Raw genomic sequence first — 27,564 nt, 5'->3', positions numbered from 1 at the left:
GCACCTCTCCCTTGGCTTCTTTGACCTGATAGTCTCATCCTGTCTTGCTGGTTTTCCTGTTTCCTTCACATATTCAGCCACCTCTGACTACCCTTTAAATGCTGATATTCCAAGGGTTCTCTCCTTGGCCCACTTTTCAATCTTCATTCTCATCTTTCTTACTCGCTAAGGACTTCCAAGCCTGTATTTGTAACCCAGATTGTTTTTCTGAATTCTAGACCTTTAATATATACACGTGACACTAAGAATCTCTACTAGGATCTCTCCCAGGGACTTCATATTCAGTATGCCAAACTAGTTTTCACCACATGCCCTGTACTTTGTGCACTTTCTTCCTGGAATGCTCTGTCTTCAGATATTGACGTGATTGGCTCCTTTGTATCATTTGGGTCTCAGTTCCAATGTCACCTTCTCAGATACTTTCCCTTGACTATCTCATCTAATTTGCCCTTCACAGCAAGCCACAACCCAGCATCATGTTATCTTAATACTTAAAACTACATGAAGTTATTGTATCTACTCATGGTTTGTTTCAGGCTACTAAATGAAAGCTTTCTAAGAACACAGGCATTGTCTATCGTGTTCACTGCTGTATTGCTATGGCAGCTGACATGCAGTAAATCACAAAAAATACTTACTGAATGAATAAAACTCCTAAATTATGGACCTGGAAATACTATCCTAAATGAAAGATGCCAGAGACAAAAGACCATGTATTATATGGATGCACTTACACAAAATGTCCAGAATAGACAAGTCGATATAGAAGTAGATTAGTGGTTGCTTAGGGCCGGAGAGGTAGTGGGGATTGTCTATGACTGCTAATGAATACAATTTCTTTTGGGAGTGATGAAAATGTTCTGGAATTAGAGAGAGGTGATGGTTGTATAATTCTATGTTAGGGACGACTGAATTATACTCTTTAAATTAGGTGCATGGTATGTAACTTGTATCTCAATAAAGTTGTTACAAAACAACTGAACTCCCAAATTTACAAGTTGCCCCACCTCTTACACTGCTTGAGTGAATAGAACGACCCTTTCTCAGCTGCCAGACCTAGGAATCTGAGTCATAACATCCTCTCTTCCCGGCCTTCCCTCCCAACAATCATCGTTTCAGATACCTCTGATCTGCCACAAAATCCTGGCAATTTCATTTGTGCACTCTCTCACACTCATTTCTTTCCAACCATGGCCACTCACTGCACTCACTATAGGCTCTCATCACTTGGACTTGAATCTTTCAATCACATCTTAGTGGATCCGCTCTACTCAATCCATCCTTTTATTCATCTTCATGTATATTCATGTTGTGCCAACTAATATCTACACTGCTGCTAGGAGTGATTTTCCTAAACCATAATTCCCACAATATCCATGCTTGCTTGATATCCTTTGTTGGTTTCCTTTAACTGACTTGATAAAGGTACAAACTCCTTACTACGTATATAAGGTGCTTTCTAAACTGGGCCTTGACTACCTGTCGCCTCATCTGCTAACTCTTCAGCTACAGCCATGAAGGATCTGGTCACAGGTTGTGACCACTCTCGCTTTCTTTTCTTTTTTTTTTTTCTTTGGTTGAGATGGAGTTTCACTCTGGTTGCCCAGGCTGGAGTGCAATGGCGGGATCTCCGCTCATCACAACTTCCAAACCCCAGGTTCAAAGTTTCTCCTGCCACAGCCTCGCAAGTTGCTGGGATTACAGACATGCACCACCATGCACGGCTAATTTTGTATTTTTGGCAGAGACGGGGTTTCTCCATGTTGGTCAGGCTGGTCTCGAATTCCCGACCTCAGGTGATCCACCCGCCTTGGACTCCCAAAGTGCTGGGATTACAGGCATGAGCCACCGTGCCCAGCCCACTCTCACTTCCCCGTGTGCCACTTCCACTGCCTAGAACATCCTGGCCCCCACTCTTTAACTCCTCCTCATTCTTTAGGACTCAGCTCAAGCATCACATTTTTCAGGATGCATGAGGTATCCTTTTCCCCTCAATCTGTCAGAAATCCGTTTTCCATACTTTCAGTGTTCAGTGCAGTGTCTACCTTAGCTCTTAGATTAGCTGTTATTTACAAAGCATCTACTACGATCTTTACTCATCCAAGTTTTCTCTTATTTCCATAAAAGAAAACGGGCTCAGTGAGGTTGCTGTCCTAGTAAGTGGTCAAGCAGATAATGAACTTCAGGTCTAACTCCAAAGTAATGGTCTCCTATTATTCCAAAGTATCTCTCCAATACTTCCCGTTGTGCACTGTAATTCTCTTCAAAAGGGCGAGAGCAATTAACAGGGCCCTCTGTTGCATCTGTATCCCCATGTGTGGTGCTTGACACTTAGTGTTTGCGCATCACAGGAAGAGATGACAGGTGTGAACTACGCAGAAGGAAAGACTCAATCAGGTGCTCAATGAAGCCTTACTGAATGAATGTGTAAAGATACTTTCTACCTTTTGGAAAATGTATATTCATGTTGTGGCAACTAATATCTAACAATAAACACGCTGTGGATTCGAAATGCTCATCTGTAGGGATACGAGTTCTCTACATTTGCATCTCTCCTTCAGCAGCATTCCCGACTGATGAAGGCCATGTCCACTGAAAGGCCACCCTCCTTATGGACAGTCGAGGGCTGAGTTTTTGTCCCTAATGCCCCCTGCACTTTCCCCTCTCCTCTCCAGCTTTACACCTTTCTTATTCTACTAGCGCCTGAGCTGAGAAGATCGAAACTCATAGCAAGTCCCTAATAACTTCCTGGCACATGTCAAGCCCTGGTGTTAAGAAACACGCTTAGTCCTTCCTTGCACCGCTGTAGCCTCATTCAGGTCCTCCTCTCATCCTGCCGGCCATCGGCGTCACCGGCTCCCTCACGGCTTCCCCTGACGCGCAAAGATCCGTGCTAGTGCTAAATGACAACCTTTTTAGCGTGTATGAGAGCGACCGGTGGCCCTGTAAACTTTTTTTTTCCTCCGACTCCAACATACCCTCCCCTGAAACTGATCAACAAGCAAAATCCCGTTCACTCTAGCAGGCCCCTTCCGATCAATGGTCCTCCAACCCCTGGAGCCGGAGAAGCCTGGCCTGCAAGCGCGGACCAAGGGCCGGCTGCCGGGGTAGGTGGGAGCTGGGGCGACGGAGGAGGCCAAAGTCTCCGGTTACCCCTCGTGCCTCTCGCAGCCCGTGGCTTCCTTCCCTCCCTCCCTGGTCCCTTACAGGGGTCGGATCAGCAGCTGGTCGCTCTCCTCAGCAGGAATCGCAGACATCCCAAAAGTGTGAGGGCGAAGTGGGGATGAGGAACAGGTCGCCGGCGTCTTCTTAAATTAGAAGCACAGCCAGGGCCCAATTCAGAGGGAAGAACCCCATCCACCAAGAACACAACTTCCGTCACTCCAGAGCCCGCGGCATTAGACTCCTCCCCTCGACTTCCGGTCGGGGTACGCGGCTCGCGAGGCTTCCCACCACTCGGGGTCCGGGAACCGGGGGCGGGACGTCAGAACTGCGCCTGCGCATAGTTTCGGAGGCGGGGCCCGACGGACGTGGGCAAGAGCGCTGGAAAAGCTGGCGCTGGAGCGAGAACGGGAGTAGCTGCCCGGGCGCCGAAGGTTGCGGCGCTCCAACTCGGACCCCGAAGTCCGCAGCCCGGGGATGGGCTCGCGGCCGCGAGGTGAGCGCCGGGCCCTCGTCCCGCCTGGGGCCGAGCTCGCGGAGGCCTGGCGGGAACACGGCCCCGAGAGCGGCGCAGATTGCAGGGACGGATGGGTGGGGCCGCGGGAAGGGCGGAGGAGAGATGCGGGGCACCGGCTGGGTTCCGGGCGGGGCCGCGCTGTGTGGGCGCGCGGGAGGAGCCTGGACCCGCGGGTCGGTCGTCGGCGTCGTGGACCGCAGCTTCCCGAGCCGCCGTCGGCCCCGAGGGCAGGCAAAGCGGGCAGCGCGGGCCGTTTCCCTGCCTCTTCCTCTGCCCCGCTTCGGCCGCCTCCAGCTGAGCAGGATCGGGGTTGTCTGTCCCCTTCGCTGTCACATCCTCCGCACCCGGCACGTGGCCGGTGCTCCATCACGGTGGCAGACAGGTGCTAAGCAGGCTGGCGTCTGGGAGGAGCTCTGGAGCCGGCTGTCCCTGGGCCCAGAGCTTGGCCCCATCCATCCTTATCCTGGTGACCCTGGGCAGGTCACTGACTCTTCGGGCACTTTGGCATCCTCGTTGGAAAGGGACTGTTACCCTGGAGCCTTGCTGGTCAGTGAGGGTGAGAGGGATCTGTGCACTTAGCACCGTGCCTGACACGTGGTAGGCGCTTGGTACAGGGGAACTGCATTTGGGGTGTCACCTCCCCAGAAAGTTCTCGGCTTCAGTAAGCGCGTCTCTGCCAGATGCTGTGGCTGTGCAGAGAGGAGTCACTGAGCGCCGCCTTTGACCAGGTGCAGCTGGGAGAGGGAGATCAGAGACCACAGCGGATCGTGGCGCTGTGATCAGGGGATACACTCAAGCTGTGGGTCCCTTAGCCCAGCCTAGGGTCCCAGGAAGGCCTGCAGCCTGAAAGGGACCTTGAAAGGTAAGAGGTAGCCAAGTGACTGAAAGGTGAAGGACGTCCCGGGCTCGGCACGTCAGGGGCACGTGGAGCATCGCGCTGAGAACCACGAGCAGCTTTGCCTTGCTGAGATCAGTTAACGGTGCCCAGGTTTTGGAGGATGGAAGTGGAAAGGTGGTTAGGAGCTGGGTCCTGGGGGTCCTGCAGGACCTGGTGTGTCCTGCTGAAGAACGCTGACTTTCTTTGACTTTGGAGAACCAGTGAAAGATTGTCAGCAGGCTAGAGGTATCAGATCTATGTTTGCAAGATATTTTAATCGTTTTGGCTGCAGTGTGGTGGTAGATTTAAAGTGGTAGGGAATCCAGTAGGACAAGGTCCCTTATCCATGAAATATCCTCAGATTTGTGAATTCCTTAAATTGCATGCCAAACTTTGTATGCATTCACACTTTTATGGGGTGAGGATCCATCATATTCATCAGATTCTAAAATGATAGTATATATGCTCATGGTCTATAGTGACATGGGGGGCGCTGGTGGAGAGCTGGCTCAGAGAGCTCTTCAGGTCGGGTCTTCAGTGGGTCTTGGTGCCAGATTGGATGTGGGGTCTGAAGGACAGCAAGGAGTTCATGATTTCCTGGTTTCCCCCAGCAATAACAAAATTTCCTGACAGGCGGAGGAGAGGGGAGGAGAGGGGCAGATCTGGAGGGGAGGATGATGGGTTCAGCTTGAGACATCTTTGCATTTGATGAGCCTGCTGAGCATCCAAGTGCCAATCAGGATCATTGGCCTCATTCTGATGCATGAATAATTTTGAGGCAAGAATGATTTCCTTAAGAACATGCATCAAGATTGCAGCAGGTAGCAAAGACTTTAATAAATGCTGCTTTTCCCTAAGCACCTGGATTGATGATGGGAAGAAAGCCTCAAGGAGTTGCAAAGGCATTGCGTGTCGTGATTTTCCAACCACTTCAGTGTTAAGGGATTTAAGGAGATGCTTCAGGATTCCACTAACAGTGGAATCACATTTTGTTTTTAAACTAAGTTTTGATTTAAATTTTAAATCATATTTAAAATTGTTACCTATATATAAATATCTATTTGTGTATACTTAAGTATAAGATGCTTAAATATGCTATACACCAACATTTTAACATGGTTCTTATGCTGTTAGGTTAATCTAGTTTTGTGCAGACCTTGGAATAAGGCTGTCCTGCCACCTCCCACCGAGAAGAACCTCCCACTGCGCTGGTAAAGTTCTCCTTTGCAACAATCATCCGCAGTAGTCTTCCAAAGCATCTCTCTCTTTTTACTCTTATCCTCTGGAGTTAGTTTCCTACCTGGCAGCCAGGGTCATTGTATAGAAAACAGAAGATACCTGATTGTGTCGCTAAACTGCTTTTTTTTTTTTTTTTTTGAGACGGAGTTTCGCTCTTGTTACCCAGGCTGGAGTGCAATGGCGCGATCTCGGCTCACCGCAACCTCCGCCTCCTGGGTTCAGGCAATTCTCCTGCCTCAGCCTCCTGAGTAACTGGGATTACAGGCACGCGCCACCACGCCCAGCTGATTTTTTGTATTTTTAGTAGAGACGGGGTTTCACCATGTTGACCAGGATGGTCTCGATCTCTTGACCTCGTGATCCACCCGCCTCGGCCTCCCAAAGTGCTGGGATTACAGGCTTGAGCCACCGCGCCCGGCTAAACTGCTTTTTAAAAGCCTCCATGTGGCTGGGCACTTTGGGAGGCTGAGGCCAGCGGATCATGAGGTCACGAGATCAAGACCATCCTGGCCAACATGGCGAAACCCTGTCTCTACTAAAAATAGAAAAATTAGCTGGGTGTAGTGGTGTGTGCCTGCAATCGCAACTACTCGGGAGGCTGAGGCAGGAGAACCGCTTGAACCTGGGAGGTGGAGGTTGCAGTGAGCCAGGATCTTGCCAGTACATTATACCTTGGCAACAGAGCAAGACTTGGTCTCAAAAAAAAAAAAAAAAAAAAGCCTCTATTCCATTCCAGAAGATCACAGCAGATATGCAAAAAATAAAAAGCCTTCAGAGTCTTCCTGTGAAACTCAAAGTCCACTGTTATCACAGCCTGCCTGGCCTTCTGTGGCTCTTTGTCCTGGCCCATTGCTGTCCTCCTGCTCCCATTCTAGCCAGACGGCCTTGACTGTACCCTCGGGCCTCCTCTCTACCTGCATGGCATTGCCTGCCTCCAGGCTATTAATGGCTGCCCTCACTTCATTCAGAAAAAGATCTAGAGCATCTTTCTAAAATACCCACCCCTTCCTTCTAGAAGTCTGTATCTTCTTAACTTGAGTTAGTTTTCCTCATAGCAACTGTTTCCTAATAATAAATGTTATGTTTGTTTTTCTTGTTGGTCTGTCTACTCTGGCTAAGAACAGGCTCCCTGAGGTCAGGGGCTTTCTCTGTTTGGTTCACTGATGTGTCCTTGACATCTGGTAGGTGCTCATGGACTATCTAGGAATGAATGAATAAATCAGATTTTCCTGCTACCCCACAAATAAAGCAAAAATATAGAAATAAATGGAATAATGAGGCTGATTAAAAAGCTTGGGCTCAGGGGTCAGACTTGGGCAAGTGGCCTAAGGTCACCCCCTAGTAAGTGGACGTAGCGTGGGGTCTCTAAATACAGAGCATCTTTGGGTTGCTGCAGGGGCCGGCATTGACTGCCGTGTGAGTCATTTCTTCTTTTTCCTTCATCAGGTACATTGTTCCTCTGAAAAGCATTGTCCAGGTCAGAATGACAGGAATCTCTCTGTGCAGACCGCTGTCTGTGGGACCTTTGAAGACAGTCAAATAGTGTTCAATTCTATAGTAAGCAGATTTTCCTGCTCCCTCTGGAGAATACAGTTTTTGGTAAAAACTGGTGAGGTTATCTTACTCATAAATCTTCTTGAAAGGCAAGTCACAGTTCCCTCAACTATAAAAGGCAAATTATAACCCACCTCTGTGAGCCCCTCGAGGGAGAGCTTAGAGCTCTGCAGAGTGTGGCAGATGGTATGTCCTTAAAAAGCATCAATAGAGCAAATGAATACGTCACAAGGTTATTGTGAGGCTATGACAGTATAATGTCCCGGGAGTTCTGTGAGCTGGGTAGCTTCATGGAGGTTAATTTGCCAAGTATAATATATGCTCTCCTATCCAATTGGCAAGGATGATTCTTACGTTTCCAAGGCATTAATTATTAATTGCAAAAAAAGAAATATGTAACACAGACTCTGGGAAGCAAGGTCGTCTCCTTACCTGCTTTTAGTACAGTGGGGCAGTGAAGTCCTGGCCTCTGGGAATATCTTTATGTCAGCTTTTACTTAAAGGTATTTCAAGACTTCAAGAAAAATGCACATTTCTGAGAGGTGTGTCTGTCTTAGCCCTGCCAAGTATAGAATGTGAAGCTGAGACGGTTACTGATCTCAGTATCGTGGCTGAACATCCAATGTATCACAGCATATTTTGCTAAAATCTTGAATCAATTCAAGAGAAGTAAGACAATTGAAAATTTGAGAACTAGGCGAAATGTCATACTTTTGAGAAAAGTGCTTTTCTCACCTCTATATAGGACAAGAAGGTTTCTGTGTTTTTTGCTTTTTGGGTTAACTTTTTGTAATTTAGTAGGAAAGAATGAAAAAGGAATAGTATACAAGGTAGAAGTTTTTTGTTTTATAGAAAAGGAACACACCTATGGAACTGGAAGGAATAGACGATTTTTATTTCTATTATGCATGAAGTAATTTAATGTTGGATTCCTGATGTAACCAATATCAAAGTTGCTTTTCCTGGCTGGGTGCAGTGGCTCATACCTGTAATCCCAGCACTTTGAGAAGCCAAGGCGGGAGGATCACCTGAGAGCAGGAGTTCGAGACCAGCCTGGCCAACATGGCAAGATCCTGTCTCCACAAAAAATGAAATTAGCTGGGTGTGGTGGCACATGCCTGTAGTCCAAGCTACTCTGGGAGGCACAGGTGGGAGGATCACTTGATCCCAGGAGGTCAACACTGCAGACCACCATGTTTGTGCCACTGCATTTCAGCCTGGGTAAGAGCGAGACTCTATCTCTTAAAAAAAAAAAAAAAGTTGCCTTTCCTGATGTAACTGTAACCAATATTTGTTTTCCAGGGGGTCTTCTCTGGATCGAGCAATGGTGGTGAAAAATGTTTCGCAAAGGCAAAAAACGACACAGTAGTAGCAGTTCCCAAAGTAGTGAAATCAGTACTAAGAGCAAGGTAGGGAAATGGAATTTGGAACAGAAACAGAAGCAGGGAGAGTTTTGTTTCTTCTAGCTGGTGTTGTATGGAGGATACCGACCATGGGCTGATCTCCTGATAATCTTCAGACCTGGTGTGTTTTAACATTTACTTTTTGCACTAGAGGTGCATTCTGTGACTGGTTTAATTTTAACCGTTTTGGTAGGTTTTCTGAAATTCTTAAATCCATTAAACTAGATGGGACATGACCTATGAATGGTCTCATTGAAGTAATCACTGATTTCAAAACATTTTAAATGATAGAAATTGCAGGCATTAAGGGGCTGGACCTCTTGAATTCTAGGGTTTATGGTGTGCATAATGACCTTTACTTAAGAGTGAGATTGGCAGATACCTGTATACCAGAGACTTTGAATGCTGTTGGAAGGTAAGCATGGATTTAATTCATGCAAAACAAACCTTTGAGGAGCTATTTAACTGGCAACTTTTGTCTCAAAGAATAAAGTGATTTCTTGTTGACTGACAGATAATTTATTTTTCAATAAAGAGTATAAACATAGAGCCGGGCACGGTGACTCACACCTGTAATCCCAGCATTTTGGGAGGCTAAGGTGGGTCAGAACCTCAGGTTCTGGAGAGATTTTGAGGTGAGGTCTCACGGGACCTGAGTCACATGGTTTTTGTTTGTTTTTTTTTTGTGATAGTTCACATAACAGTCTACTCTGCCCTGCCAGAGAGCCTCTGAATTCCTGCTGCAGGCCAGATACTAGTCAGAATAATTGCAGAAGCCCTGGACCAGAGACCTAGGATTAGAGAGCTAGTTTTGAGATGGGAGACATTTACTGGATGTGACCTTGGCGAAGTCACCACACATCTCAGTCTCTTTTATTAAGCAGGGATAATGGTCCTTGCCTGGCTTTCTGCACAGGGTTTGTTTTGGGTTCAGAGGAACTAATGTGAAAGCAAGGCATAGATGTTCACAAGAATATTCATAGAAGGCATCTTGTAAGGAGGTGGTGGTAATGGCTTGGATTTAGACAAAGAATATTGCCACCGCATTTATTCAGTGTTATGTCATGGGACAAACGAACAGTTGAGATTATGTGATTTTTTTTTTTAAGTTTGTTACAAAGTTTGTCTTAAGAAAAATCTGTCACAGATGATATGCCTGAATAATTGATGTGATTTTGTGTGTGTCAGCTCAACTCTGATAAATAATTTGAATGGTTTAGAGGACTTCCGAGAAGACAAAGCTGCTTCTGTGTAGGATTTTTGTTTACTTGTTTTTCTGTTTCTCAGTCTGTAGATTCTAGCCTTGGGGGTCTTTCACGATCCAGCACTGTGGCCAGCCTCGACACAGATTCCACCAAAAGCTCAGGTACATAAAAGGGTTAGATCATTTATTGTCTGTTGCTTTTCATTTATGTTCATGTAGTTTTCCTAGGGTAGCACAATGAGCGCTTCAGTATTTGTGGCTTTATTCCTCTCCTTTGCCACTTTTGACGAGTGCAGAAGTGGACCAAGATTTGGTGGGACGTGGGTTGAGGTTATGGTGCGCTTGGTGAAAACCACATAGCCTTTGGAGATTGGCACGGGCACATGGGCAAACTGGAAGTTTCAAAATAGTTTTTTAAGCATTGGGGTGGAAATAAATACATACACCTACTATGTACCCACAAAAATTAAAAAATAAAAGAAATGGGGTGGCAGAAGTTGAATTCTGTTGGACTTAACGTTTATGGGGAATAGGACAAATGTCTTGATGATTAAAGGGCTAAGGAGCCATTCATTTACCCCAGGGAACCCAGAGATTCACCAGCTCACGACCACCACGAACACAAATAATTAAGGGGAGCATCTGTCCCAGACCCTCGCAGATATGTATGCAGTTGCCTTAAATTAGTAGATCCTTAGAAATAGGCCAGGCGTGTGGCACACGCCTGTAATCCCAGCACTCTGGAAGGCTGAGGTGGGTGGATCACCTGAGGTCAGGAGTTCCAGACCAGCCTGGCCAACATGGTGAAACCATCTCTACTAAAAATACAAAAAATTAGCTGGGCGTGGTGACACACACTTGTAATCCCAGCTACTCAGGAGGCTGAGGCAGGAGAATCGCTTGAACCTGGAGGCGGAGGTTGCAGTGAGTCGAGAATCGTACCACTGCACTCCAGCCTGGGCAATGGTGGGAGACTCCATCTCAAAAAAAAAAGAAATCTAACCCAAGCTCCCTAAGTAGCTGGTGACTAACTGGAAATATATTTGTATTGTTGTCTGAATTCCTCTTTCTCCATTCAGGACCCTGTACTAGGGAATCTGTGGCAGAGAATGTTGTGGTGTTAAGTCCATTGCCTTTACTGCCAGATGCTTTTACAATTATTAAAGATGTGAGCATCTTTTTATTACATAACTTAAAAGTAATCATATAGTAGTTCCTTAACCTGGTTGAGATGATAAGTCGTTTGTAGTAATTTTTATATTGGCTAGACTTAGTGGCACACACAGAGTTCTTCAACCATTGCTGTCATGTTAAGAGACTTCCTGCCTGGGGTTCCATCGACATTAAAAAGAAAAACTCTGTGGTCTTTTCTGATTGAATGGTAGAGGAAGAGTGGGCTTCCTGAATGAGGAAAGAAAGCTAACATGGTAGGCCAGGCGCAGTGGCCCATGCCTGTAATTCCAGGGGCTGAGGTGGGAGAATCACTTGAACTCAAGAGTTCAAGACCAGCCTGGGCAAGGAAGTGAAACCCTGTCTCTACAGGGGAAAAAATGGTGAAGAGGGAGAAGGAACCAAAAATAATTATCATTCACCGTAAAGGTAATCATTATGTAGTGACCTTTTCTTTACTGTTTGTTTTGAAGTGAGGATTAATGTTTATTCCTATTGAGACCTTTGAATAATATATTTAGTATACCATGAGTCACTGAGGAAAAGGTTAGTGAAATTTTAAGTTCTACCCCATTACATAAAAATATTTTGTATTATAAAATTTGTAGTTAGTGGTTGTGTTCTAATGACAGTCTGATTTTTATTTGGGAAGGGACTGAGGATACCCTGTAATGCAAATATTTCTTCTGAAGTCTTACAACTTTTCTTTCATCTTTAGGACAAAGCAACAGCAATTCAGATACCTGTGCAGAATTTCGAATAAAATATGTTGGTGCCATTGAAAAACTGAAACTCTCTGAGGGAAAAGGTCTCGAAGGACCCTTGGACCTGATAAATTATATAGATGTTGCTCAGGTAAAAAAAAAAAAGGGCCGGGTGCGGTGGCTCAAGCCTGTAATCCCAGCACTTTGGGAGGCCGAGGCGGGTGGATCACGAGGTCGAGAGATCGAGACCATCCTGGTCAACATGGTGAAACCCCGTCTCTACTAAAAATACAAAAAATCAGCTGGGCATGGTGGCGCGTGCCTGTAATCCCAGCTACTCAGGAGGCTGAGGCAGGAGAATTGCCTGAACCCAGGAGGCGGAGGTTGCGGTGAGCCGAGATCGCGCCATTGCACTCCAGCCTGGGTAACAAGAGTGAAACTCCGTCTCAAAAAAAAAAAAAAAAAATTCATAACTCTCTGGTTATGAGAATCTGGGGAGCCAACTCGTGGCTTTGGGGCAAGGTGCTCACTCTTCGGGTCCCCTGGGTGCCGCTCCCCTTGCTCTGAACCGGAAGCCCTCCTGCCCCAATCACCACTGCAGGTGTGTGTGAGCTCTGAGTGGCAGAGAAGCACTGGCGCTGTGCTGTTCCTTCCTTCAAACACAGTACTTTTTTTTTTTTTTTTTTTTTGAGATGGAGGTTTGCTCTTGTTGCCTAGGCTGGAGTGCAGTGGTGCAATCTCGGCTCACTGCAACCTCTGCCTCCCGGGTTCAAGCGATTCTCCTGCCTCAGCCTCCTGAGTAGCTGGGATTACAGGCATGTGCCACCATGCCTGGCTAATTTTGTATTTTTAGTAGAGACAGGGTTTCTCCATGTTGGTCTGGCTGGTTTCAAACTCCTGACCTCAGGTGATCCACACGCCTCAGCCTCCTAAAGTGCTGGGATTACAGGTGTGAGCCACCACACCAAGCCCACAGTACTTTTATTAATTTTTTTTTTCTTTTTTTGAGGTGGCGTCTCACTCTGTCACCCAGGCTGGAGTGCAGTGGTGCAATCTCAGCTCACTGCAACCTCTGCCTCCCAGGTTCAAGCAGTTCTCCTGCCTCAGCCTCCTGAGTAGCTGGGACTACAGGCACATGCTGCCACGCCTGGCTAATTTTTTTGTATTTTAGTAGAGACAGGTTGTCCAGGCTGGTGGCAAATTCCTGACCTCAAGTGATCCACCCACCTCAGCTTCCCAAAGTGCTGGGATTACAGGTATGAGCCACCGTGCCCGGCCTATTAATTCTTTTCCATGGGGCTGATCGATCCTATTTAAATGAAGAGCTGATTGCAGTGATTGGTTATATTCCATATGTTCTTGTAAAATAATCTGGCTAAACCTTACATACCACTATCAGACCAGTTCTGTGTCTGAATAATCTAATTCATAATGATGTCAACCAAACATATATGTTTATTCATTCGAGGTTTCCAACAAGAATTGAGGTGAGGTGGGTTTCAAAAAGATTACTTTTTATCTTCTCGATAAAAAGTAATCATCATGAAGGAAAATTAAGAATGAACATTAAGATAAATCAAAAGTATAAGGTATATAAGCATGAAATGTTATAAAATCTGTACCCTTGCCAATGGTGCAAGTAGATGAGCCAAAAGACTTAGTTAATTCAGTAATAAGAAAAAAAAGTAAATTGCCTCTGGAGTTTCTAGAAAATGAAATTACTTTTTTTTTTTTTTTTGAGACAGAGTTTCACTCTTGTTACCCAGGCTGGAGTGCAGTGGCGCAATCTCAGCTCACCGCAACCTCCGCCTCCTGGGTTCAAGCAATTCTTCTGCCTCAGCCTCCTGAGTAGCTGGGATTACAGGCACCCGCCACCATGCCCAGCTAATTTTTTGTATTTTTAGTAGAGACGGGGTTTCACCATGTTGACCAGGATGGTCTCGATCTTTTGACCTCGTGATCCACCCACCTCGGCCTCCCAAAGTGCTGGGATTACAGGCTTGAGCCACCGCACCCGGCCCCGTGAAATTACTTTTTTATGTGCTCATTAACAGAGGGATATTACTGCAATAGAATGATTCTGTCATCTGTTTAGAGTAGTAGTTAATCTTAAGAATGTGTAAACTCTTAAGTCATGGAAAACAAGAACATGAAATAGAACATGGCAGGGCATGGTGGCTCACGTGTGTAATCCCAAGACTTTGGGAGGCAGAGCTGGGAGGAGGGAGGATATCACTTGAACCCAGGAGTTTGAAACCAGCCTGGGAAACAGCAAAACCTTGTTTCTCCAAAAGATTTTTTAAATTGCTGAGCACAGTGGCTCATACCTGTAATCCCAGCACTTTGCGAGGCCGAGGTGGGCAGATCACTTGAGGCCAGGAGATCAAGACTAGCCTGGCCAACATGGTGAAACCCCTCTACCAAAAATACAAAAATTAGCTGGGCGTGGTGGCATGCACCTATAGTCCCAGCTACCTGGGAGGCTAAGGTTCAACACTCGCTTGAACTCAGGAAGCAGAGGTTGCAGTGAGCCAAGATTGCGCCGCTGCACTCCAGCCCTGGGTGATGCAGTGAGACTGTCTCAAACAAAACAAAACAAAATGAAAAACCAGCTTGGACAAGACCCCCATCCCTACAAAACATTTTTAAAAAATCAGCTGGGTGTGGTGTTGCGCACAGGTAGTCTCACATACTCAGAAGGCTGAGGCGGGGGATTCCTTGAGCCAAGGAGGTCAAGGTTGCAGTGAACCATCATTGTACCACTGCACTCCAGCCTGGGTGACAGAATTGAGACTGTCCCCCTCAGAAAAACCAGAAATGAAGTGTCATGTCTTTATGAAAGTAAAGGAAGATACCTATCTGAAGGACAACATCAGTAATCTAAATTGCCAATAAGAGAGAACTCGGCTGGGCATAGTGGCTTATGTCCGTAATCCCAGCACTTTGGGAGGCTGTGGTGGGTGGATCGCTTGAGGTCAGGAGTTCAAGACCAGCGTGGCCAACATGGTGAAACCCCATCTCTACTGAAAATACAAAAACTAGCTGGATGTGCTTGAACCCAGGAGGCAGACATTGCAATGAGCTGAGATCATGCCACTGTACTATAGCCTGGGTGACAGAGTGACACTCTGTCTCAAAAATAATTTTTTAAAAATTAAAATTTTTTTTTTAATGGGGGAAATGTTTCTTCTGCCTCTGTGGAGAGAAACTCTTTCCTGGCTAACGTGTGTACCCCACATTCTTTTTTTTAATGTGTGAATTTGTTTTTAGTGGGAAACAGGACACAGGGTAGGAAATGTCACCGTGGGCCGTAGTACGCCCCGCCTCCCAGAGAATGTCCATTTGCATTCTAATCTTCCTGGGCTGCTTTTTGGAACGTTTTCTTCTTCTTGGAGCTGCTGTTACTGCCGGCAGCCTCTTCAGGTCCCCTGCTGACTGGCTCCTCTTTGGAGAATTTCCTCTCTTTCTTGGAGACGCTTCTGTTGCCTGCCTCTTTGGGGTCATTAACTGTTTCCTCCTTGGGTGATGATTTCTTCCTCTTGGTAAGACTGGTACCCCACATTCTTTAAAGGGTTTGGGCTTGTGATAGCCAGATACTAAAACTGACTAGTCAGACTTAAGACTATAACATAATTTTAATCTTTATCATGTAATTTATTTTTACTTTAAAGCAAGATGGAAAGTTGCCTTTTGTTCCTCCGGAGGAAGAATTTATTATGGGAGTTTCCAAGTATGGCATAAAAGTATCAACATCAGATCAATATGTAAGTAATATAATTTGTTAAGAAAAAAATGTGTTTTGGATAATAGGGATTTCCTGTTTGCAGTGATTGGTTTGTAAACATTCCTGGTGGTCTTAAACCTGACCAATTTCTTAGGGTGAGTAGGGACCTCCTTTCTCTCTTATGTTGCGAGGGTACATGCAACCAGCCCCCCAACCCCCAAAAATGATGGCTCCAAATGCATTTTCAACTAAGGTCAATTAAGAGCAGGTGTCAGCTCGGAAGGTGGGCACAGACACTGGGATGGTCAGTTTAGATCCCTCCACTCCTGTCTTGTAGGATTTAAGTAGGAAGGCATGATCCTGCAGGGCAGTGGCCCAACAACAGCATATGGGAACATCCCTGGAGTGGGAAACCTGTGGATATGCTGTTTAAAGCCTCACTCTGTCTGGGAGGGTGTGTCATAGGACTAACAGTTAAAAGAGTTCTGATCTGCTGGAATCTTTCCTGACTTCTGCAGGATGTTTTGCACAGGCATGCTCTCTACTTAATAATCCGGATGGTGTGTTACGATGATGGTCTGGGGGCAGGAAAAAGTTTACTGGCTCTGAAGACCACAGATGCAAGCAATGAAGAATACAGCCTGTGGGTTTATCAGTGCAACAGCTTGGTGAGACTCTGTTACTTTGTTACTCTGAAACTTTGGGTTCATCAGGTCGCAAAACCCAGGGACTGTTTTTGACGGCTGGAGAAATACAATCCCTTCTAGATGGAGCATCTGGCCTAGGGATAGTTAGCAGAGCCAAGGTCAGCCGGCTGGCCAGACTTAGTGCAGGTTTGTGAACTATTTCTGTTAGGGCCAGTGGCAGCACTCGTGCCTGGATTTAAAGGTTTAAGGCAAACAAAGCAACTGAGGAAAAGTGTATCCTCTAGGGGCTAAAGGTTCCCTCCATTTCTGAATGTTGTTGCCCTCCTAGACTGCATGATCAGCCTTCTCAGGCTGTAGTAGCTGTTTGCTCTTCTCTCAAGGAGGGCAGAAAGGGCCCACGTGCAGGGAAGCTCACAGGATGGGTTCCAGTGACCCAGGCAGGCATGTGTTGTTGACTTTCCAAAACTGTTGATTATAGGCTTAGGAGAGGTCTTAAGAGGGTCAGGTGCAAGCCTCTGCTAGCCAAATTAAGTTCAGGAAGAGATCGATGAATGCTACTCTTACTATATCTTTTCATGTAATGTAGGAACAAGCACAAGCCATTTGCAAGGTTTTATCCACTGCTTTTGACTCTGTATTAACATCTGAGAAACCCTGAATCCTGCCATCAGGTGGAAGTCAACTTCATCTGAAACTTCAGTTGTTTTCAATCTGCAATACTGAACCGTTAGGGAAATAATGAAGTCATCCCTTGCTCTGGATTTTCTGAAGAAAATGCATTGTGTAAAATGCTGATCATTTGTTTATTAAAATGTGTCACATTACACGGTGAGTTAACTCTCCATGAAATCATCTACTTTCTGGGATAAAAAGCCTCATTTGTCTTTTTCTAATTCAAATAAGCTTAACCTAAGTGTCACAGACCCCTAGGCGTCACAGAGGCCCACTGAGGGCCTGAGGAAGACTGATGGCGTGTGCAGTAGCGGCTTCCCAGTGATGTGGTCTCACTGGCATGGACCTCTGTCCGGCAGAGGTGTGGACTGGGGACCTGGATTCATGTTGGTTTGGAACAGTGACATTGCCAACGTAAGACACATAGAGTAGGTTTTCGTAAGTGTCCCAGTCAAGGTGACATGCTGGCAAACCACAGTGCTTCTCTTAGAGTTAACAGAACCTTAAAAGATTACTGCTCATGCTTAAGTAGTATGTAAAGGATCACACGTACAGTGATATGGTACCTTTTTTTTTAAAAAAAGGGCTGTCAATATACAAAACTTTAAAGATTAAAAACATTAAAAATAAAACCATGTCCATTTAAAAGTATTTTATTTTTTTCCAGTCAAATGACTAGTTAACAAGAGTAAACTTATTAAACATGCTCTAATTATAAATCACTGCATTAAGGACAATGAAAATAATTTTGGTTATACAATATATACAAGTTGTGCTGCAACCAGACCAAAGTAATCAGGTGAATGAACTGAATATCATACATCCCAAAACAGCATCCACCCCTTACCCTTAACAGATCACACAGGAACTATCAGTCTGGGCGCATACTTCTGAGTCGTCATCCCTAGATCTGATGGAGCATGGCATGCAAAATGCCAGAATCCTGCAGCTGAAGTTCATGAAACGTAAACTTTAAATATAAATAGATATCTACAATGCTTTCCTTTCTCTCGGTTGCTTTTTTTTTTTTTTTTTTTTTTTTAAATTTGCAAAGAGCAAATAACTAAGAGGCTATTAGCAGGGCCATTAATATAATTTCTCCTCTGGTAAGATACTATTAGTTACTGCACAATAGCACCAAATTGTAGACTGGAAAAATATTTCCTAGATATTTATGTACCAGTGAACCTGATAGATTAATTTGGGACTAGAGTTCAAATGTTGATATGAATCAACTTTATTCTTTATATAGCTGGCACCAGGCGGTCAAAAGGCTGACTATAAATACAGATGTAGGAGGATTGTTAAAATAGACATAAGTGCACTGTGCAAAATACATCTGTTTACTTTCTTAAATCTATGAAAAAATTAAATGAAGGGTTCAAACAACAGAAATGAACAATTAGTGAAAACAGATGTAGTGCTTAAAAAAAATAAGACTTTAATGACAGATCTAACACATTTTTGCCTGGAACTCTAAAAGGCAAAAAGCGATTGCTATACAACATCGTAAAACATTCCAGTTTGTTCTGTCTTCCTTTATAACAACAACAAAAAGTACAATGCCAAAACAAAACAAAAAACCTCTACACTTAAAGAGTCTTGCATAATAAAGACAGGCTGCTTCAATCAAATGTACCATCGCAACAAATGCAGTCACAGCATTGCTGCCTCACTTTCCAAGCCTATACTCAAATTTATTCCTTTACTTTTGTTCAGAGTCCAAGTGGGTATCATATGCCTATTTATTCGCAGAGTGCCAAAATTTCCAATATTCCTACTCTGAATCTTACCTTCACAATTACTAAATAGAGGTCTGACAGTCAAGTTCATTAAACTAATGAGTTTTGATTTTATAGGATACAACCTAATCCCCCCCCACTACTGCCCCATTTAGCTTAAGAATGATATGATGGCTTTAAATAGTAAAAACTGGGATGTTTGGGAGTATTTTATTATCTGGGATCTATAGATTTCTGATATGTTCTTGATTATAAACAGATGGACAGATTAAATTTCAAGACAGTGTGACTACCATTCCTGTTGGAATATTATATAAATACAAGACACTAAACTGAGTAAACATTCTCATGGGCTAGAAGGGAAGGCAGTGTGGTACACTCAATAGGAAACAGCAAGTGATGTGTTAATTTATTGTGGTCTGCGCCACAGAATTCTATTGTGTACAGTTGCTTTCTGCGTGATTCAGGAAGTTCAAGAAAGCAAATTCCAAAACACCTAAAGCGTATCAACTAATTTAAAAGAACTGTTTTGCAATCCATCATCCTTAGTTTTTAACCAAATTCAGGAAATGCAGTTTTATATAACCTGGAACGGAATGAACTGTAGTTATCCTACGTTGTCATAAACCGTCAGTAGTTTTGTTAAGTATGATTGTTCACAACAGGTTATACACACATGCAGAATATAATGATAGCTGCAATCTCACAAATTAGGGCTAGAAAGTACAATGCTAATGTGTAAATTTCCAAGTTGCTTTTTAAACAAACACTGGGTAGATTTCAAAGGAATATGTGTCTTTAAAGGTGAACTGATGGCATTTTACTGAGAAAGTCCAGGGCTGGGCTATGGACTTCTGAAGCAGCAGTTGACTCCTAAAGTAACTGTGCTAAAGGTCACCAACTCCAGAATCGGGCCAAAGAATGCAGGAAGAATTTATTTCCAATACGCTTAATGCAAACATTTTTAGGTTTAGCTAATTCTGTAGAGGCAGGATCTTAATTATGTATAATAGTTCAAATAACTTTTCAGTTCACCTGTTGGGAAATTCAGTTTTTCCTAATAAATGCATAGCAGTGTTTCACGAAAATGATAAATTATAAAAACAATTACTGATATGTAAAAACTGCCTCTGAGTTTTTAAAACAGAGCAGCGGCATTAGAGAACATGGGCTACCATACAAACAGTTCAAGAAACTGGTTATCTGCAAGAGTTTTGGTACCAATAACGTCACAGGAACGTAACTGTTAATGCTTTTGTTCAGTAGCAATTCAGTCAGCAATAAAGTGCACAAATGACACTGGGAACGCGCCTTTGCGACCGGGATCTCCATCAATGTGGCCAATCTGAAATGGAGAAAAGTGCAGGTTGTTAGTAAAATTCCAAATGTTGGTGCAAACTTTGAAGGGCATTAGAGCATTTGGGGAAAAAAAGGAAGACTGGTTCAGAAGACTCTTCTGCAAGGAACTACTTGGGTAAAACATCCAAACGACTTTTTTCTTTTCCTCCTCACCACATTTCAAGTAGTGCTGGCCTCTCCTGTTTAAGGAACTCTTCCCAGCCATGTCTCAGATGTTCACTCGTGGGGATGGCCGCCACCTGTTCTTGGGAGGCACACAGGTCAGCTGTCTGACCACTACTCCCCACTTGCCTTTTCTGAATGAATGAATGAATGAATGAATGAAGAAATTGAGTGTCACAAGTTTGTGAGTTGCAAAGTCACAGGAAGTGGCAAAGGTAAGTTGGCCCCATTTCAACGAGTCCACCACTTGTGGAAGACTCCACTCTATCCACTGATGTTTGCTCTGGGTAGATACATAAATTATATCAAAGTATGATCTCGAGAGTGCAAATGACATAGGCAAATAAAGGGCTAAAAACACCCAAAATATGAATGGTGGGCATTTTTGTGGAGTGGAGAGGGGGCGCTGTGGTTTGAGCAACTTCTGTTTTCTTTGTATGCCTCTATTTTCCAGTTTTGGAAATGAGCAGGTACTTTGCACATGGCTCAGCCTGTAGGGAGGTTGGCGCCCCATCTGGATTGTGGGTTGGAGGCAACTGTGGGAGCTGGGTGGGCGGGCTCCATGTGCAGGTGGGGCTGGCTGCCGTGTGGATCGTCAGGAGAGGGTAGGTTCAGGTCCTCATGGGCTCTGTGCAGCCCAGCTGGGCACTCTCCTCACTGGAGCCCAGATGCTGTGGCCGCCCCCCTCCCCGAGTCTGCTATAGTGAGGCTGATGGTGGGAACTTCCAATCCACAAACACTATTGACTGACTGACTGATAGACGCAGTCTGGCAGAGACGCAGTCTGGCTGTGTTGCTCAGGCTGGAGTACAGTGGTTCACTGCAACCTCCACCTCATGGGTTCAAATGCGTCTCCTGCCTCAACCTCCCAAGTAGCTGGGATTACAGGTGCCTGCCACCATACCTGGCTAATTTTTTGTATTTTTAGTAGAGAACTATATTGGCCAAGCCGGTCTCAAACTCCTGACCTCCGAAAGTGCTGGGATTACAGGTGTGAGCCACCATGCCCAGTTCACAGACACTTTTACTCTATTAAGGGCAAGCAAAGCCACAGGTAAGACCGATGAACCCAGTCCTGCCAGATGAAGGCAGTGCTGCCTGGCCTGAGAGCTCCCAGCACCTCTGGAGGCTGAAAACCTGCAGTTTCAACACTAGTGGGAGCTCTGCAAGGGAGAGTGATTAAAGATTGTATCAAAACTCCTTGCACTTGACAGAGCAGTTCCCTTGAATCCTGTGAGGTCCCAGCTGAACTGTCCACTTTGAGCTCAGGTGTGGAGCTGTGCCACTTGTGTCTGCTGTGTGGAAGGCTCTGCCTGGGGCTTTCTGTCCGTGCCTCATTCAAGCCAGTTCCCCCATCGCCCTCACTGTGTGCAGCTGCTGCTTAGCGGGTGCTCACCGGATCATCTGCACAGACTGTGTGTGACCTCCCTTTCACAGATGATCTCACTAAAGCTTAAAGATAAAGGCAACCTGGCCCAGGTCCCCAGCCTCTGAGTGGCCAAGTCTGAATTCTTAAGTGGCCGGCACTCATCTTGCTCCCACACCCTGCTGGACACCTGGGCGGCCACAGATCCTTTCAGGACCAGATTCACACCTGGGGCTCTGTGCTCTAGGTCAGCTCTCCCTGACACCTGATTCCACTAATCCAGCAATGGGGGGTGATGACCTAGAAACTCAAGGCCTCAAAAATGAAGAAGTCTCATTTCAGGCCCTCGTGTGTGCTCTGGAAACTGCACCCTAACAGGGGAGGAAGCCACCCTGGGAAATAATCAGGCCTGCTCAGAGTGGGTGTCAGGAAGCAACTCCTGAGGATGCTCAGGGCCAGAGGCACCAGGAACCAGGTCTGGACTGCTCAGGCCGAGAGAGCCTCGCCTGTGAGCGGTTTCTCCAGCCAGGTGGGCAGGGACTTGGCTAAGCCCCCAGGAACCTCCCGGGCCCAGCCTTGACTCACCCACCACTCCTGATCTTCCTCCCCATCCACGATGATCACATCCCCCTCGGAGAAGGTTAGCTCATCTGGGTTGTCAGCCACACAGTTATAGAGCGCTTTTACCCGCTTAGGCTTCAACTTGCTCTGTGTCAGGAGAGGGAACAAAGGTTAGTGTGGCTGGAGGCCTCAGCTCTCAGGCAGAGAACTGAAGCACCCTGCCTTTCCCAGTCTCAGGAGTCCTGTACCCAGGCCTGAGAAGCCCGCAGATGCCAAGGCGGGGCAGGTCAGTGTGGCTCACGTGCCAGGCAGAGAAAAGGGAAGAGCTCCGCTCTCCAAGCAGAGAGCAGGGGCTGGGCCAAGGGCTGAGAAAGGAAGTGGCTAGGACAGGGTGCTCTCAGTGGGCCTGTCCTGGAGCTGCGGTGGGAGGGCCAAACCCACCAGCTACTGGGATCCAAGCAATCAGGTATCAAGAAGACCTCGCCCTGCCCCGACCAAGCAAAGAGGGGAAGGCTTGTTTCCCTGGGCCCTTGTGAAACCACCTGCACCCTGCTGGCTAGAGCAGAGGGGCAGGAAAGGGGGCTCGTCACTTACTGCCTGTGACTTCCTAGGCATGGGTGCAGGGGGTTGCAGGACCACGGCACTGGACAGAGGACCCAGAGATTCTGCTACAGAGAGATCTACTGTAGAGCAAAAATGAAGCAACTTGAGACATCCCATCAATCATAACCATGAGACTTTACAAGCCACAGGGTGTGCCCGAAAGCAGATTTCCCCAGGTGTTCCAATCTGTTGAGGGGAAAAAGGGAACCTTCTGCCTTGGATGCAGCCCTTGTAGAGCCCGTGAGACAGCAAGTGTCCCCCCGTCAGCTGGGTGTAGCCAGAGCCTCCCCAGCCCTCCACGTCGGCAGGAGGACACAGGGTGAGGGGCCCCAGGACTGAGCTGCTCAGGAGCAGGGGTCTCAGAGGCTGAGGGAGGAAGGCAGGAGGGAGGAGGGAGAAAAGCTGAGGAGGAGGGGGAGGGGAGGGGAGGGGAAGGAGAGAGGAAGGCAGGAGGTCAGGGAGGAAAGCAGGAGGGGGGAGGAGGGCAGTGGAATGGTGGACAGCTGGGCCCTCCCTCAGGCCTGACCAACTGGCAGGGAACGTCCCCCACGCTGCCCGCCATGGACCAAGCAGAAACAAATTCAGTCCCAAATTAAATAATTACCAGGTCCTCTCGGTTGGCCTTTGTTGGTCAGTAGGGTGGACTTGTCAGCCCTACAAAAACAGGGAAAAGGTAGATTTACTGCTACCTGAGGGTACCTGCCCCTATCTCGTCCCCTTTTAAATTCTGAGTTTGAGATGAAAATGTGAGAGCGATTTCCTCCACTGTCACTCAGCTCTCTTTTTTTAATGGGAAAAGGATGAATGAGAGGCCCTGAGGAAAGTGCTAAATCCAAAGTTTCTGATCCTAAAACCAAGGCTTTTCCCAAGCACTCTGTCCATGTGAGCCTGCCACAGATGGCCAGGGCCTGGAGTGATGCTGGGCACTGGCCCCGCCCCGAGTCTGCTCAGCCCCTTCCCTGCCTCAGTCCCATCACATGAAAGGGTGGAGCTGAACCTTAACCTCAGGCCCAGATGGCTCTGCCAGGATGGGTCCGAGCACCTTGGGCCAGTGGTGTCCATGCCTCTGTGGTCCCTGCTTCTGGGAACTAATATGGCTGACCACAGGCTCAGGTCCCATCCATGAGCCTCTGGGCCAGCGTACCCCAAAGCCACAAGGTAGAAATGACGAGTGAGGAGGTGGTTCTCAGGGCTGGCAGACAGGGCTCCATCCACTCAAGCCTGATGTCTGGCAGCCCTGGATGAATGGGTTTTGGAGAGTCGGCATTTTCATCTGTGAAAGGTGTGACAGATCCAACAACTCCAGAACTAAGGACCAGAGCCGTAGATGAGAGGCTCTGGCTTCAGTTAACTGGTGGATCTCCTGGACCTAGCATGACGTCAGGCATAGGATGGGGGCTCGAGAAGCAGAAGAGGAAGACCGGGGAAGAAGCAAGGGCAAGGATGGGATTCATTGCACTGTCAGACACTCCTTTGCTGCTCGGAATGAACCCCGTCTGGCCTCGTTGCTTGCAGTCCCAGAATGAAGGGATAGAAAACATCACATTGGTTTTGTTCATACTTTCAAGGAACTGAAAAGGCATAAAACACAGACCCCTCCCATTTGACCAGTCTGGCCATTTGTTTTCCATCCATGTCTCTGGATGTAAATGTCTCTATAGACATCATTCCCCTGACCTGGCTGACCTGCTGGCCCACAGTCACCCCTAACTACAGAACACTCACAGGAATGGCCTGATCCTCAGTTTTTCTTTAGAAGAGGCAGATGGTAACCTTTTTAGGCTTAGTGGTTTTTCTTTTCTTTCGTTTTTTTTTTTTGGAGACGGAGTCTCACTGTTGCCCAGGCTGGAGTGCAGTGGCGTGATCATGGCTCATTGCAACCTCTGTCTCCTGGGTTCAAGCAATTCTCCTGCCTCAGCCTCCTGAGTAGCTGGAATGACAGGTGTGCACCACCATGCATGGCAAATTTTTTTGTATTTTTAGTAGAGATGGGGTTTCACCATGTTGGCCAGGCTGGTCTCAAACTCTCAAGTGATCTGCCCACCTTGGTTTGTAATCTCAAGGTGCAGGCATTACAGGCGTGAGCCACCGTGCCTGGCCTTTGTTTTTTGAGTCAGAGTCCTGCTCTATTACCCAGACTCAAGTGCCTGGTAACAGTTCATAATTCATAATTCACTGCAGCCTTGAACTCCTAGGGTTAAGTGATCCTCCCACCTCAGCCTCCTGATTAGTTGGGACTAGAGGTGCACGCCATCAAGCTTGGTTAACTGAAAATTTTTCGTAAAGACATGGTCTCACTATGTTGTCCAGGCTGGTCTCAAATTCTTAGTCTCAGCCTCTGAAAGCTCTGGGACTACAGGTGTGTGCCACTATACCCAGATGGCTTTGTGGATTCTAGCATCTCTGTCGCAATTATTCAGCTCTGCCACTGTGGCAGAGTGGCACAGAAAGCAGCCCCAGGCTGCATAAACAAATGGTGTGGCTAATGTTCCAATAATATTTTACGAGCCCTTAAGTGGATCTCACATGATATTCATGTGCCATAAAATATCCTTTTGATTTTTTTTCAACCAATTACAAATATAAAAGCTATTCTTAGTTCTTAGTTCATGGGCCACAAAAAACAGGCAGCAGGCTGGATTTGGCCTGTGATCCAGTTTGCTGACTCCTACTCTAAGAGAACAGGTGTGAAAACTCACATTTATAACAGAAACAAAATGACTGACATGGGGGAAGGATAACATCCTTTACAAAGAGGCTGTGCCAGTGTATTCCTTCAGAGTCGGAGCCCCGCCATGCACTGCAAACATGATTCCATCCATCCTCCTCTGCCCTGGCCATCTCTCACCTCACCTGCCCTGCTTCCCTCTTTCCTGACAGTCAGATCTGAAACCAGGTAAAATCGTGTTCAAGAGGAAACTCATCCAGCTCCCCCTAGCTGGACTTTTTTCTTTTTCTTTTTTTTTGAGACGGAGTTTCGCTCTTGTTACCCAGGCTGGAGTGCAATGGCGCGATCTCGGCTCACCGCAACCTCCGCCTCCTGGGTTCAGGCAATTCTCCTGCCTCAGCCTCCTGAGTAGCTGGGATTACAGGCACGTGCCACCATGCCCAGCTAATTTTTTGTATTTTTAGTAGAGACAGGGTTTCACCATGTTGACCAGGATGGTCTCGATCTCTTGACCTCGTGATCCACCCGCCTCGGCCTCCCAAAGTGCTGGGATTACAGGCTTGAGCCACCGCGCCCGGCCCTAGCTGGACTTCTGAGAACCAGGAACGGCTGACTGCCTCTTAGCCATAACTTCAACACGTGATTTGGTCTCTTGAAAAACAGCAGCTTGGAGAGTGCAAATCCCAAGGAGTCATACGGGAAGACACAAGAGCCCAGAAGCTGAGAGAAGTGCAGCCTGTGGCCATTCTGGTGAAGCAGCAGAAACAACTGGCACTGGAAAGCATTTATTACAGCCTAATTCAGCAGCTGTTAAAGAGTAGGACGGCACACATATGCATGTTATATTTTATTTTTATTTTTATTTTTTTGACACGGAGTCTGGTCTCAACTCACTGCAACCTCCGCTTCCTGGGTTCAAGTGATTCTCCTGCCTCAGCCTCGAAGTAGCTGAGATTACAGGTATGCGTCACTATACCTGGCTAATTTTTGTATTTCTTTAGTAGAGATGGGGTTTTGCCATGTTGGCCAGGCTTGAACTCCTGGCTTCAAGTGATCCACCCACCTTTAGTTCTTAAAATGCTGAGATTATAGGTGTGAGCCACCACTGTGCCTGGCCCTGCAAGTTATATTTTAGAAAGTTATCTTGCAAAGTAGCATTTAAAAAGTTCTGGGAGTCTTCTGGTTAAAAATGGCAGATTTAAATGCATTTACTTCCACTTCTTCCTAAGGAAAAGGATCTTTAAAAATTAAACCAAAAAGAGGTCAGGCACGGTGTCTCATGCCTGTAATCCCAGCACTTTCAAAGGCCAAGGTGGGAGGACTGCTTGAGCCCAGGAGTGCAAGACCAGCCTGGGCAACATAAGGAGACCCTCATCTACAAAATAAAAAAATAAATTAACTGGGCATGGTGGTGTGTGCCTGTAGTTCTAGCTGTACGGAGGCTGAGGTGGGAGGGTCACTTGAGCCCAGGAGGTCGAGGCTGCAATGAACTGTGATCGCGCACTGTACTCCAGCCTGGGTGACAGAGCAAAACATAAATCACAGTCAACCTAGTTCATCTCAGGAGTGGAATCGCATTCCAGCAGTGAGGAAGGTCCTGAAATATTCCTATCTGTTGTGTAGTGTCCCCAAAAGCCTCAGGACCCTCTGGAAGGAGAGAAAGGCAATAAGCAGAAGAATTAGCCAAAACTCTGTTTCAGGAGCTCCTGAATCCCTAGAATCTTGCCCCAGCTCTGAGTAGCCTTAGCCACTGCCCTGCCCAACCTCCTATGGACAGGAGGCTTCTATTCTTGGAGAGGCAAAATGGAGGCGTCTGAAACGGGGGTACCAGGTGCAGCTGTTGGGAGTATCCTGAAAAACAGAGAGACTAAGTAAAAGTTTAACTTTACTTCTCTGCTTCTAAAAAACCTCAGACAAGAGACAAGAGGCCCAGCCACATCACTACACCGTGCAGTCGGCCGGTTTTTAATGCCTCACCGGGAGGAGAAACAGAGCATTCGGTTTATGGGGAAAAGGCTGGAACTCACAGAGGTCAAACAGTGTGCACGCAACACACTCTGCATGAACGTGAAAACCATAACACACCGCGACCATTCTCAGGGCGAGGAGACTGAGAAACGACTAGGAAACAAAAAGAAAACCTCTACAGAGAGAGTTTCACTTGAGTATTATTACATGAGAAAAGGCATGAAAGCCTCAGTAAAAGAACTGGGAGATAAACTCCAGAACA

The 27,564-nt window shown here is 46.4% G+C and overlaps 3 protein-coding genes across 13 annotated transcripts in view; 1 reads left to right on the top strand and 2 right to left on the bottom strand.

The window, feature by feature from the left end:
• CPSF3 (cleavage and polyadenylation specific factor 3) overlaps window positions 1-3,412 on the bottom strand; it is a 52,762-nt gene extending 49,350 nt beyond the window's left edge. The window contains exon 1 of one of the 2 annotated variants that reach the window (XM_039479332.2): window positions 3,208-3,412. In XM_039479332.2, the coding sequence (XP_039335266.1) occupies window positions 3,208-3,257 (50 nt within the window). In that variant the 5' untranslated portion in view covers window positions 3,258-3,412. Of the gene's footprint in view, window positions 1-91; window positions 3,179-3,207 lie in introns of those variants that run through there. The other variant, XM_039479339.2, reaches the window with a different exon arrangement.
• A 77-nt stretch (window positions 3,413-3,489) lies between these two features.
• Window positions 3,490-17,508, top strand: ITGB1BP1 (integrin subunit beta 1 binding protein 1). 7 transcript variants are annotated; one of them, XM_074393834.1, is made up of 9 exons: window positions 3,499-3,658; window positions 7,242-7,352; window positions 8,652-8,758; window positions 10,040-10,118; window positions 11,499-11,555; window positions 11,845-11,981; window positions 15,502-15,594; window positions 16,073-16,222; window positions 16,788-17,508. In XM_074393834.1, exons 3-9 carry the CDS (start codon window positions 8,687-8,689, stop codon window positions 16,857-16,859), a joined length of 660 nt encoding a protein of 219 aa, XP_074249935.1. In that variant the 5' UTR covers window positions 3,499-3,658; window positions 7,242-7,352; window positions 8,652-8,686; the 3' UTR covers window positions 16,860-17,508. The 7 variants fall into 7 exon arrangements, with proteins under 7 accessions (XP_074249951.1, XP_074249935.1, XP_074249933.1 ...); XM_074393832.1 differs by lacking the exon at window positions 7,242-7,352; XM_074393844.1 differs by lacking the exons at window positions 3,499-3,658; window positions 7,242-7,352 and adding an exon at window positions 4,140-4,225.
• A 2-nt stretch (window positions 17,509-17,510) lies between these two features.
• The window catches only part of ASAP2 (ArfGAP with SH3 domain, ankyrin repeat and PH domain 2), a 193,443-nt gene continuing 183,389 nt past the window's right edge, over window positions 17,511-27,564 (bottom strand). For 2 of the 4 annotated variants that reach the window (XM_003927225.4, XM_003927226.4), the window contains 4 exons: window positions 23,271-23,320; window positions 22,658-22,746; window positions 22,088-22,210; window positions 17,511-19,960 (listed from right to left, as the gene is read on the bottom strand). In XM_003927225.4, coding sequence (XP_003927274.2) covers window positions 19,886-19,960; window positions 22,088-22,210; window positions 22,658-22,746; window positions 23,271-23,320 — 337 coding nt within the window. In that variant the 3' untranslated portion in view covers window positions 17,511-19,885. The remainder of the gene's footprint in view (window positions 19,961-22,087; window positions 22,211-22,657; window positions 22,747-23,270; window positions 23,321-27,564) is intronic. The other 2 variants (XM_074393758.1, XM_074393769.1) reach the window with 1 other exon arrangement.

The sequence above is a fragment of the Saimiri boliviensis genome, chromosome 1, assembly GCF_048565385.1.
Source record: "Saimiri boliviensis isolate mSaiBol1 chromosome 1, mSaiBol1.pri, whole genome shotgun sequence".
Taxonomy (NCBI): domain Eukaryota; kingdom Metazoa; phylum Chordata; class Mammalia; order Primates; family Cebidae; genus Saimiri; species Saimiri boliviensis.
The sequence above is the reverse complement of the archived record's forward strand: the minus strand, read 5'-3'. Positions and strand labels throughout refer to the sequence as shown.